The sequence below is a fragment of the Littorina saxatilis genome, linkage group LG6, assembly GCF_037325665.1.
Source record: "Littorina saxatilis isolate snail1 linkage group LG6, US_GU_Lsax_2.0, whole genome shotgun sequence".
In the NCBI taxonomy this organism is placed as follows: domain Eukaryota; kingdom Metazoa; phylum Mollusca; class Gastropoda; order Littorinimorpha; family Littorinidae; genus Littorina; species Littorina saxatilis.
The window spans coordinates 39,390,322-39,403,681 of NC_090250.1; the positions used below are offsets into that span (position 1 = coordinate 39,390,322).

Here is a 13,360-nt window from a genome sequence, read left to right on the forward strand (position 1 = left end):
TTAGGAAGGCGTGTTGCCAAATGTGTACGTTCGAGAGGTCATTTTTGATCAAAGACTTTGTGCAACGGCTTAGCTGCTGCATTTGCAGAAAATAATGGGTAGCAGTCTAGCAGTAGCACAGAACAGATTGACCGCAATTTTGAACGCGATCCTCAGTGTTGCTCTCCCTCTCCCTCAGACCATCTGTTAATGTTAGTGTTACTGTTACAGCCACTGTTTCAATCGAAAGTCGTGAATTCCTCTTAACTTTTGCACGTATAGTATGAATGGTGTGTATGCTAACACGTGTAAACAGGTGGATTTTTGTGCTTGCTCTTGTTAACTTTTTTTGGTTATCTTTTTAAATTTAAGCCAAATCTGCCGGTACTAAGCCAAAGTTTGGATTCTGCCGGCGTTACAGATACAGATAAGTCGCTTCGATTTCAAACTTTAACCACGTTCAAGCTCTGGAGTTATTAAAGATCACTATCAGTCAATGCGTTTATCATTTCCTCAATCAGTTTGAGAAGTTTTCTGCTTTGTACAATGATTTTTTGTTTAAAGAATGGAACTGGACATCATTAAGTTACAGTGACTAACAGTAACAATAACATCCTTTAATTAAGTTGTCAGTCAGGGTTTTTAAAAAATATCTGTCCCGCCAGAGGTACAAAACATAATTTTTGACCTGCAGTAGATGAACTAGATCTCAGAAATTAATTCTCGAAGGAAGCTTATCACATTCACATATTTGTAAAAGAGATTTGAATTTTCAACATTCTTTCAGTGTGTGGCATTATATGACAATGACATCACGATGATCAAGGGCTTAATAATTCTATATAGTAGATCTATGCCAAGTACTGAACTAGTTCAAGTAAATCACTAAATGTGGGTCGAGGGGTGTCTGTTCATGTGTACCTCTCTGTTGGAACAGATGTTTTCCCCCAAATAATTTGCATTCAAAATCATTTTACTACTATTAATATTACTATTTTCTTTTGCGCAACAGATGAAGCACCAGCACCAAGTGACGTGAAAGTCAACACTGGTTTGCCTCCGAAGGTTGATGGACAGATACGATGTTTCTGCAAAGTGTGCATAAACCAGGTGCTGTGGTCCAAGGCTTCCCCTCCAACCACTATTGTTCTTGTCAAGTGGTGGGGAGAGGATGGAAAAGGAACAGTTTTCAGGTGAGACTTGGAACGGAGATCTATACAACTACAAGTTTATCTGTCATTTACACAAAAATGTATCATATGATGATTGAGTTTAGGAGATTAATATTTTAAGTGTACTGGTTACTAGTCCAGTGGTCGCCGCTTAATAAAGCCACTTCTGGACCGACCAAAAATGGCTTTAATAAACGGCGGATTTATTAACCGGCGGTCCAGGAATACGTCATTTTCGAAAGAAAAAAAATCTTCTCTTTGATTACGTCACTCAGTCACTTTCTTTCGTCATTTACACTTGTTTGAATATAAACAAAACTTCACGAAGAATGTTGAACTTTTGTTTTAATTATGTACATGTACGTGTACTTTGATCACTTCAGTACATTAATAATTTCACTGTCACCGTCACGACTCATTACTCGGCAGAGAAGAACGATTTTATGAGTGTTTGTTTGTTGGTCGTCTTCCACATCAGTTCTCTCACTGAGTCTGCGAATGGTTCAAATTCTTACATGCAGTAACCACGACTTTCCAGACCAGATCGAAGGCGGGTCATTATTTGCCTCGTCTCTGGGTTTGAAGGCGGTGGGGGTGGCATATCTTCATCCTGCTCGTCATCTTCGTCATCACCTGTCAAGTCCGATTGCCCGGCTTCCACATTCGCACATTGACTGACATTCTTTTCTGAACTCGGTTACTTCGTGATACGCGTGAGCGTGGACATAAATAGGCCTATGACTTGAGCGATTACAAGAACACGATAATGTGAGTTTTAGTCACAAACTACGTGATTTCTCTGAGAAAACTGGCTTTAATAAGCGGCGGGTTGGGTTTATTAACCGGCTTTTTCTAATACATAAGATATAGTGATAAATCCGGACCGTCTGAAATCGGCTTTTATAAGCGGCTGGCTCTATTAACCGCGGTTTTATTAAGCGGCGTCCACTGTATAACTAACTTGAAAATACATTTATTTTATCATATTCATAAACTGAAATAGATCTACATCACTGTGGTTTTGTCTGATGTGACTGTTTACTGTTTCAGACCACTGGATGTAAAGAAGGGCAACAAGTCCTCAGCTCGCACAACAGGGCAGTACCCAGTGCGTTCAGGCCCCAGACAGTTTGCAGCATACCTGCAGGACATGGGATCACTGAGTCTAGCAGTCTTTACGTCTGAAACAGCCGCTGAGCCTGTTGGCCATGCACACGTCACACAGATCGGCCTTCTGTCAAACAACAGACCGATCAATGGGTGAGAGTTAGCAGCAAAGATCAGACTGCAATTTTGAAGTTTTGAGACAGTAAAGTTTACTTGCCTTGACTTGAAGGAACTGAAAGATGGAAAACAGTTGACGAATGCATTGTAAATTGAAAATGCCGAAAAAAGACTTTGAGAATCAGAAAGGATTCATGAAAGATGAGAGAGTTGTGCTACCTTTTTAAAGGGTTTTTGTTTGGAGGGGGGGGGGGGGGGGGGGGGGTGAGTACAAACAAATTCAGTATGATTCCATAAACAAACAGGAAGATGCCAGCAGAAGATTATAAAGCATCACAGGATGAGTGCGATAAAGGAAGCAAGAGTATTCAATGACTATTAAAGGAAAAAAATGATTGATGGTTCTTTCATTTTTCATTAAAACAAAATCTTTTGTGTTAACAGGTTTTTTCCAATCCTATCGCCCCAGGACCAGAAGATTGGAGAGCTTCAAGTGTCCCTCATGCTGGAGCCTGTGGACGGTAAGCTTGGATTTTGAAGCATTAAAAAAAAAAATAATGTATGTCTTTGAGAGGTCCTGATGCTCTGTCCTATTTTTTCACCTTATCTTTATGTTTGAGGTTGTGGGCAGGATGTTCTTTCAAGTTTTGTGGTTTGCTTTGTTCATTTCAAGTATTCCCCTGGTTCTCTTTGTTTTGTGCACTTTGCAAGTGGATCGCTATAAAGGCCCCCCCAAATCTCATGTTGTGTGAAAAAAGTCGCTATACGTTGCATTGTAGCATAGATAAAATGTGTGCAGTCAATATATTGATTTGCCGTGTGAAAGAGTATGTTTTTTCTTTCAGCCCCTGCAGATGACATGAGCTCTGTACCAACCACTGATCTGAACATGGGTCCTCATCACAAGCATGAGTCCATGTTGCCATCGGCTACCCGCCCCTTGCCTCACTCTCAACAGCCTTCCAAACCGCAGGAAGATCTCTTCATATCGCCAGCCTCCAACCAGGTGAGTTTTTCTCTTTGGACATCTTAATACAGTGGAACCCCCCTTTTACAAAACAAACAATTGGAGACCTCCCCCCTTTTATTTGTAAAACCTTACTTTTCCAGTGTTTCTGTTCATGGCCTCTAAATTTACCTCCATTTTAAGGCTCCCCCATATTAAAGACCTAATTTTCTCAGATTTTTTGAGGTCTTAAAATGGGGGTTCCACTGTATGAACAGCAGCTGTGCATTCTTTTGTTTTCTGTGCAGGCTTTTGAGTGTGTGCATTTTGTCTATTGGGGAATGTTGTATAGATCTAAACAGTGTTTATAATTGGCGGTTGTGTTTGCGTGCAGGCTGATGTGGCAGGGCTGTCAAACAGTGCAAGGACATACAATGCAGCTGATCTCAGGCAGAGGTTAAACTATGGCTTGGGAGATACAGGGCGTAACAACAATTACTCCAGTGTCATGTTCAACGGTGCTGCCACAACACCGCTGCCTTCGTCGCCTCAGAGACCCACTGCTGGTAAGCTGGAGAAAGTGTGTGCCTGTGGTGCTTTGAAGATTGGGTTTCTTCTTCATTGCTGCTTGCAAAGTATTTTCACAATGTAGCATTAACATTATTTGTTATTTTCACTTTTTTGACTCACATGCGAAGCAAAAGTGAGTCTATGTACTCACCCGAGTCGTCCGTCCGTCCGGACGTCCGTCCGTCCGTCCGGAAAACTTTAACGTTGGATATTTCTTGGACACTATTCAGTCTATCAGTACCAAATTTGGCAAGATGGTGTATGATGACAAGGCCCCAAAAAACATACATAGCATCTTGACCTTGCTTCAAGGTCAAGGTCGCAGGGGCCATAAATGTTGCCTAAAAAACAGCTATTTTTCACATTTTCTCTGAAGTTTTTGAGATTCAATACCTCACCTATATATGATGTATAGGGCAAAGTAAGCCCCATCTTTTGATACCAGTTTGGTTTACCTTGCTTCAAGGTCAAGGTCACAGGAGCTCTTCAAAGTTGGATTGTATACATATTTTGAAGTGACCTTGACCCTGAACTATGGAAGATAACTGTTTCAAACTGAAAAATTATGTGGGGCACATGTTATGCTTTCATCATGAGACACATTTGGTCACATATGATCAAGGTCAAGGTCACTTTGACCCTTATGAAATGTGACCAAAATAAGGTAGTGAACCACTAAAAGTGACCATATCTCATGGTAGAAAGAGCCAATAAGCACCATTGTACTTCCTATGTCTTGAATTAACAGCTTTGTGTTGCATGACCTTGGATGACCTTGACCTTGGGTCAAGGTCACATGTATTTTGGTAGGAAAAATGTGTAAAGCATGTGAGTCGTATGGGCTTTGCCCTTCTTGTTGTGTTAATATATTCAAAGGGAGTATCTGAAAAGAAGGTGACTGTGTTATGATTTTGGACTCTTTAAAAGTTGCTCTAGGGGCCGATTTAAACTGCAAGATTTGGGCGGGGATGTAGCTCAGTCGGTAGCGCGCTGGATTTGTATCCAGTTGGCCGCTGTCAGCGTGACTTCATCCCCACGTTCGGCGAGAGATTTATTTCTCAGAGTCAACTTTGTGTGCAGACTCTCCTCGGTGTCCGAACACCCCCATGTGTACACGCAAGCACAAGACCAAGTGTGCACGAAAAAGATCCTGTAATCCATGTCAGAGTTCGTGGGTTATAGAAACACGAAAATACCCAGCATGCTTCCTCCGAAAACAGCGTATAGCCACCTAAATGGCGGGGTAAAAAACGGTCATACACGTAAAATTCCACTCGTGCAAAAAAAACACACGAGTGTACGTGGGAGTTTCAGCCCACGAACGCAGAAGAAGAAGAAGAAAAAACTGCAAGATTTTGTAGACGATTTCATGTCGATTTGTTGATGGTAAGCTCATTCCTGCACTTTGCTTCTGTGTTCCCCCAGGGGCTGGTGAGACGCAGAGACATAGAGACAAGGACCTGCTGTCTGTGCTGTTGTCGCGGGGAACAGACCTGCGTCAGGCCATGGTGAAATCCAGCCTCAACTCCCAGGACCAGCAACACAACAACAATGCCAACATGGCCCCCCAGTCCCCCGCCAGGCCTGTGGGAGGCGCTGCAGGGTCTGTATTTTATCTCTAGGGGGAGGTTCACTCTCACTCTCAAACTCGATCAGACTGGATGGCGGGGTTCATTGTTTTATTACAAACCCCACGTAGAACTAGCACGCAATGACAGCGAACTCAACCCTTCTTTGCCGACATCAAAACAGGTGCACAACGAACCGATCTACATTTGGATCAAAACTTGATCTCTTTACCCTAAATTAACTGAGCGGGCATGTGCCTCTTTTTCCTGGGTCTAGCACAATACTCTGAAATCAACGCTAAGTCTATCGCAGTGAGCGGTCAGCTGTCAGCGGTGTAGAACGACGAACTGAATACTGATACGAAGAGAGAAAATGTAAGTTTTACGCCCTCACGGCAAAGCCATTAGGGGCATGTTACACGGGAAAACCCGGCTTTGTATGAAAATAAAAATGCGGGGGGGGGGGGGGGGGGATGGGGGATGGGATGGGATGTAGACAGCTGGCTGCCGGCTGCTAGAGGAGACCTGAAATGGGCTAGGGACCGGGTTGGGTCATCTTGGGTCAGTGCTGAAATGGTTACTTTATTGGCTGTTGGCCGAACGGACACCCGGGCTTCATATTTTCGCATGCATGTATTCGTGTTTCCAAGGCCTGAGGCTTTCGCTGTGACCCTGGGATCTTTATCGTGCGCATGCGTGCACACGGGGTTGTTCGGACACCGAGGAGAGTCTGCACAAAGTTGACTCTGGGACACACATCCCAAGCCATCTCTAGCAAGGTTTATGTCACTTATCAGGGCTCAGCCTCATCGCAAATGTTTGCGTAAATATTGTATTTTTCAGGAGCCAAAGTCAAACGCATTTTAGACACATCGATGATCAGAGGAAAGCTTATCCTTAATTGGGTAAAGTCGACTATGTGAAGTATACTTCGTGAAGCTGGCCGCACAAAGCTTTAGCACTGAGTTTTGGGTGAAAAGACTTCGCGAAGTCGACTTCGGGCTCAATTAAGGACCGCCTTTAGTCTTGTTTTGCGTCAACCTACGCAAATTACTCAAAGTCAAGACAAACACCTGCTTATTTTTTAAGTCTGTAGCATCATGAATCATGGACTCGTGATGCAAAGTGCTAATGACTAGGTCAAATAACAAAGGGAAGTAAACACTCTAAGCATAGATATCGGTGATTGAGATAAGCTTACTGGATTAGCAGAAAGTCCCTCTCAGTGTTGACTCCCCCTTTCGCCTATTTCAGGGATGGTGTTGGCTTGTATCTTGTTTACGCACACTTTGTGTGTGTGTGTAGACCTGTGTCTATTTTTGTTTCCAATGAAAAGAACGCTACATGTGTGCTGAAAATCAGAAATTGATAGAAGGTAAGCACTTATGACTGTATGTACTTGATGTTTGCAGAGGAGTGCCGGCTACCTACAGTCCAGCGCCAGGTGTGATGGTGGACAACTTGCTGGGTGACTATGGTCACTCACCGGTTGACATGCTGCTGGGCTCACCTGTTGCCAAGCATGAATGGCAGGTCAGTTTTTTAGAAGCTGGTGTGTGTGAGAGACAGAGAGATGGCTTTTTTCTGTCTTTCACACTTTTATACAATGATAATGCTATTGTGTTTTATACTTCTATTGCTTAGCTGTTTTCATGCGCAGTACTGCATGCAGTTGTCTTTCTCAAGTAGGACCAGCGCACAAAATTGATTTGCTTGCTTTCAGCACCTGTTAGTTTGATTCCTATAAATTAATTTCTCAAGGAAATAATATTGAAAATGTAAGTCAAGAGTCTTTTTGTCAGAAAGAGTTTTTGGAAAACTACACTACTCTCATTCCTACACTTCCTGTGTAGAGACTTACCTTTGCCCACCATGTAGTGAGGTTTATCTTTTGGCCTCAGAGAATCTTTTGCAAGAGGCAGATTGTCATGCAGGTACAGTAGAACCCCCCTCTTAAGACCTTCAATAATCTGAGAAAATCGGGTCTTAAAATGGAGGTAAATTGTCAGAGGTTATTAACGGAAAAGCTGGAAAAACAAGGTCTTAAAAGGGAGGAAGTCTTAAATTGGGGGGTCTTAAAAGGGGGGTTCCACTGTAGTAGCATATGATTGTAACTATTGACTAATGAACACTCCAGATATCTTTATAGTTTTGGTATTGCTGTGTGGTGTGCAGATGCTGCAGATGCTGAACGGGGCCAGTCCAGGGCCGAGCATCTGTAGCGATATGATGGAGGGGATTGACAAGCTCAGTGACCCCGGAGATCCTCTGCATGACCGCACACTGCTGCAGGAGCTCTTCTACAAACGATCTGTATGCTGTGTTTCTTCCTTTCTTTGCTTGCTTGGTTTTTGCTTCATTCTTGTTTTGTTCATGTGTCTGTGCTCTTCATTTTCCGAACAGTCTGTACGTCGTTCTTGTTTCTAAACAACAAAATGACAGGGGGTGAGATGAACAAAGTTGAAATACAAAAGAAATCTGTACTCCCCAACACAAGGACAGCACAAACACACACACGCACACACACACGCACACCACACACACCACACACACACACACAAACACACACACACACACGCACACACGCACACACACACACGACACACACACAAGTTCTTGTTTGTTTGTCTGGTTGGTTGTTTATTTGTTGCTTTCTGCTAGATTTGTACATGTATCTATTTGTGCTGTTCCTCTTTTTGTCCTTCCTACCTGAACTACAAAGCATAAAAGCAACAGAATCTGAGTAGTGTTACTTCTCACTATGCCAAAGAGTAGACGTCTGAATATCTTTGAGCAGAGTACCCAAGGACAAAAGCGTACCAGACTTTACAAAAAAACTGCCAAAGTGTTAGAATCAATGCTCTTGTTTTTGAATTCGTACAGTGTGCAAATGTTTTATTAACTGATCTCGCCAAAGTTAAGAGATGTAATCTGTCAAGAAAAGACAAAGCCAGTCATGTATCGTTTGTGTAACATTTTTTTTTTCTCTGTCGAATCATTTTCAGGAAAGTGAGTTGAGTGGTCTGAGTGGTTTGAGTGGAGATGAGGGAGCCAGCATGCAGGGTTCTGTGCAAGATGCTGGTAATGTGGTGAGTTCAAAACATTGTGTGTGTGTGTGTGTGTTTTTTTTCATTAAGTGACGAGAGATGTCATTGTCAGCAAGCTATTATGAGCGTGTGTTTTCTTTTATTCAGAGTTGACTCATTTTATTGATTTGAAAGAGCTCATCTTTCTGTGGTCATGTTTCTGATTTAATGAATTGGCATCGGTACACATGTATCATTCTTATGAACAGAGTTTAAGCTGCACGTAACACTGTGATGCTGGTCAAGGATGCAAATTTGTACTCAAATAATTATCCTGACTGATTTTGCAGCTTGTTCCAAACGGGACTTTAAAATGTTCAGGTGGTTACTAATTAATGTTTCTGTTTCAGCGTCCTCCTTCACGCTGTTCTTCCATATCAAGCATGGCCGCTGCTCTACCATCCCCTCGTGGCACTCCCACAAAGAAGCGGAAAAGGAAATTAAAAAGTAGAGCTTCTGCATCAGATCCGTCCAAAACTGTGAGGAGGTCACGATCAAGGTCATCAGAGAGATCACGCTCACGGTCAAAAGAGAGAAATCCTCGTATGACAAAGACAATTACTGCTCCACAGAAGCCCAAATCTAGGTCAAGGTCAAGATCTGGTTCACGGAAGAAGTCAAGATCTAGATCAAGGTCGTTGTCACAGAAACGGAAGAGCAGTTTGAGTGATAGTGACAGTGGCACACCTCGCTCAGAGATCTCCAGGGTGTCTTTTGATCCAGCGCCTTCAGATGTAGAAGATGATATGGGTGAGTTTTGTGATGATTTTGTGGCGAAATGTGTCTTTCTGGTGCTTTTACAGATACTTTTAGATGTAGCCTTTTATTGGACTAGCTGGCAATATGGGTAAACTGGAACCACTTTGTTCTTGCCTTTTGGGCATTTGCTTGATTTGCTTCCCAAAAGTGTCTTTGTTTCACAGAGCTGAGATGTACTTTCTGTCCTTTCATGTCTGGTGCTTCTATTACGGAGAAAGTCAGTCAAATTTAACTCAGGATAATGCTGTCATGTCAGAGAAAAGAATAAAAGCCTGTGCTTTCCGTGTGATTGATGCTTTGTCATGCTTTGAAGATGGAGTTCCAGCATCTTTGAAATAGATCCATAGATCTACATTGAAATATTGTTTACTTATTCAGATCAAAACCCCCAGGAGAAACAAGTGGACGGGTTGAGTGTGGAACGTCTGACCTTGCTGGGTCGTGTCCATGTAGCCAGGGTCAATATTCTCGCCCTCCATCTCCAAGGGTACGACCTTGACACGTCCTCCAATAGCAAGTCATCGAAACGAACGGGAAAACCTCCAAGACCTGTGAAAAACAGGAAACCCTGGTGAGTGCTCACTTTCAAACCTGAAGAGTGATTACCTGTTAGATGCAACGACACGTATTTATATGTGAGTTGTTCTTCAGTACTGGTGACAGAAAGGGGGAAAAGTGGTCAAAATTCAAATCTCTAGTTTTGTTTTTGAAATATAGCTTTTCATAAAGCAGAAATACTGTAGTATCTGATGTACATAAGAAAACATCACTGGTTCACATGGTTCTTACATAATCTAACTTTTAAAGCTGGTTCTTGTGTGTCTGTGTGTATGTTTGTATGATGACGATAGGACCCGAAACGGCTGCACGGACTGAGACAGGAATTGCAGAGAATGTTCTTTGCCACTCGAGTCGTATCATAGGGTACTTTTGGAATAGCAAATTTGAAAGGATTCTTCAAAAAACAGCGGAAAACATTATATACCCTGTGAGCTATTGAGGATCCTCCTCGTCTGGGCTGTCAAAACATGGTCTTGTTAAAAGACGTTTTCAAATGGTTAACGGGGAGATACACTCGAAGCACATTTAGTGAAATTATGTTGCCAAATCATCAAAGATCAACATTTCACTACACGGATCGATGCACACAGTCGAAATAGATGTGACTTTCACACGACCGAAGACTACTTACTAGCAGACGACAAGATCTAAATATTTAGATCAGTGAGAGCAATCCGTTGAAGAACAGTTACTCCGCTTATTAGTCTTCAGTTAAGCTTATTTCCCCTGCCATAAGTTTCCTTGCAGATCTGCAGTCGCGTAGTGAAATGAACTAGTGTCATCGGAAGATTCTTCTCAGTCAATGATCAAAGCACAGTATGCTGACAAAAGTCACTTTAGGAAAACACGACCATTGACTTCATTTATGAGCCCAAAGGTAACAATATCGACAAGAATGTACGCATTTGACATTAAATGAAACATTCATAGACAGTTTCCAACTCACCAGATCTGCCAAAGAGCCTTCATTCGTGAAAAACGATGATTTTAATCCGACAGGTATCGGAAACAATCTCTTGGTAACCTGCGTTTCTCCTTCCGAAGCGACGTGACAGCGCCACATTTGTTTGTTTATGGCTGTTTATTGCGAAACAACACAGTTGAAATTTGTGTGTAAAATATCATAGATGTGTGGCGTGTAATCTCCGAGTCAGTTCGTTATCTGCGTTTCGATGGTAATTCAGTTAGAGTGGAGTTACTTTGAATCGAAGGCAAAGGTAACCTGCGTTGCATGTGGGACGGCGTGAGCAAATTTGATTGCAATATTTTATACAGGAAGTAAATTTCAATGATTCTGGCTCAGTCTTGTAGATCTGTTATGCAGTGTTTTGGTAGTGTATCTGCTTTTCTACTATGAAGCTCATTTGGAGTGATACGCTGATCGAAGTGGGGTACCCTATGTGGGACATCAGCCGTATGCAGATTACGCCTCAGAACACTCTCGCATTTCACAAAGACAACAATAATTTGCAACATTTCAAGAACTGCATCAGTTTTATTAGATACTATTTCAACAAAAACAGCACAAACACGACGGTTATCAACAACACAGAACGGGAGGTAAGTCTTCAAAGACGCACCAAGTGTGCGTTCCCGTTTTTGGACGCCATTTTTGCTAGCATTTTCACAGTAAATCTTAATATTTCCATATCTATTGAATGATTTTAGTATTTTCTTTGATTGTGCCGATTCTCCTATCTCTCTGGCATGTACTGGGTGCTTTGTGACCAGTTTCTCCCCTAGACTGTATTGAAAAATGCGTCCGTGTGAACTGACCCCCACTTGTCACCAGTAGCAAAGAACAACTCATATATAAGTTAGCTCTGTTTAGGGGTAGGTGTAAACGTTTTAATTTTGAAAGGAGTACTCTCTATTTTGTATTTTACAGTCAGATATCACTACTTTTTAAACATTATTGTATGGTCACACATGCCGATACTTTCCAAACTGTATTGTACAATGAAACCTGTTATCTAGACTGCTTGTAGAAGACAACCATCTGTCAAAGAAGACCTCCAGGTCAAAAGTAGACACATACACACGCACAGAGTTACCAATAGTGTATCTCTTTTTAAAAAAACTGTGTTTACTGATGACAGATTATCTGTTTACTGTGCAGCACCTACCTCATAGAGTACCAGTTCCCTGTGGTGGCCACCTCACGCGACAAATACTCACCCAACGCCATGGCAACAGAGGTCATGAGGGTCGTTGGCAAGGCCGTAAACAATGGAGGTAATATTTAGAGAAGTGTAGCGTTAGCTTAGAACAATGACAAATCGGAAAAATCTTCCCTTCTCCCACACATATAACCGCCCCCACTTTATGGGCACACACACACACACACACACACATCTGATCAATTTCAGTGCACTCCCTTTTCATGTCAAAGAAAAAAAGAGAAAAGGAACAACCTCGAGCAGAACTACATTGTACTGCTGAGCTGGGCATTTTTGATCAGCAAATGTCTGTCTTTCTCCCTAACCACAACACAAACACACGCTTACAGTCTTGTGGTCACCAACACTTGCCAATTATAACATGCTGAGGAGTTTGGGTTTTGGTGTGTGCAGTGGTCTCCTTCAATCATCGCTCAGTCTTTCCCCTCATGTTTGATGGAACAGCGCTAGAGAAATGGTGGAAGTCAGCCCTTATCTTCAAGGTCTTCTCTAGAGAAGCAGGACAAAAAGCTGTAAGTTGGATTGCTTAAACACTTTTGTATAGTTCAGTGGTATCAGTCTCTTAGGAATGTAAGCACAGACAGTATTGAACACACGGGATACATAGAGCATGGGGAAAAACAGGCAGTTTCTATTGCAAACTTCTATGTAAACAGGCGTTCAGTTAAGTTGAATGCAGTGGTCTTGCTAAAACATGGATGAGACTTTGTAATCAAAATGTTAGTTCATTTGCTGAAGGTCAGTTTGTGTGCATTAAGATCAAAGTACTTGAAACTTCCCCCATGTTGCGCGGCTGTTCATAATTAACTTCTGAACAAGATAAAGTGTTCTCTGGAAATACTGTACATTATGTAAGATCAAAAAGAACAAGGAGACATAAGAGCTCTAAATATAGACAACAATAGTGAGTGATATTTATGTGGAACCATTCTCCTGGCACCTGAGAGAATAAGAAACATTGAAATTAATTACTTTTATCAACATTTTTGTAATTCCTAAATTACATTGTGGCCTCTGGCATATGTAGCATAATATATGTATTTCACTAACTGAAATGTTATTCACCATGAGACTAACCCTTACCCCTCTCTCTTGTCCTCCAGCCTGTGTTACTGGGAAGTTGTGGGGTGCCACTCAAGTCCATTCTCAAGTCGGATGACCTTCACCTCTCACGCGACCTTGAGATCCGTGAACTGGGTCGCAACGGTTCATTCAACAGCACGTCTCGAAACGCTTCGCTCAACAGTTCTCGCTCTGCCTCAGGGGCCCCTTTGCTGGGCGTTTTAAAGGTAAGGAGATTAGACTGCATTCTCCG

At 42.2% G+C, this 13,360-nt stretch overlaps 1 protein-coding gene across 1 annotated transcript in view; it reads left to right on the forward strand.

Moving 5' to 3' along the window:
• The window catches only part of LOC138969191 (C2 domain-containing protein 3-like), a 57,977-nt gene that overhangs the window by 250 nt on the left and 44,367 nt on the right, over positions 1–13,360 (forward strand). Inside the window, exons 2-15 of the mRNA XM_070341924.1 lie at positions 992–1,172; positions 2,202–2,411; positions 2,820–2,896; positions 3,221–3,381; positions 3,716–3,887; positions 5,317–5,494; positions 6,872–6,992; positions 7,635–7,772; positions 8,465–8,548; positions 8,896–9,295; positions 9,683–9,875; positions 11,985–12,100; positions 12,439–12,557; positions 13,149–13,334. Coding sequence (XP_070198025.1) covers positions 992–1,172; positions 2,202–2,411; positions 2,820–2,896; positions 3,221–3,381; positions 3,716–3,887; positions 5,317–5,494; positions 6,872–6,992; positions 7,635–7,772; positions 8,465–8,548; positions 8,896–9,295; positions 9,683–9,875; positions 11,985–12,100; positions 12,439–12,557; positions 13,149–13,334 — 2,336 coding nt within the window. The remainder of the gene's footprint in view (positions 1–991; positions 1,173–2,201; positions 2,412–2,819; positions 2,897–3,220; positions 3,382–3,715; positions 3,888–5,316; positions 5,495–6,871; positions 6,993–7,634; positions 7,773–8,464; positions 8,549–8,895; positions 9,296–9,682; positions 9,876–11,984; positions 12,101–12,438; positions 12,558–13,148; positions 13,335–13,360) is intronic.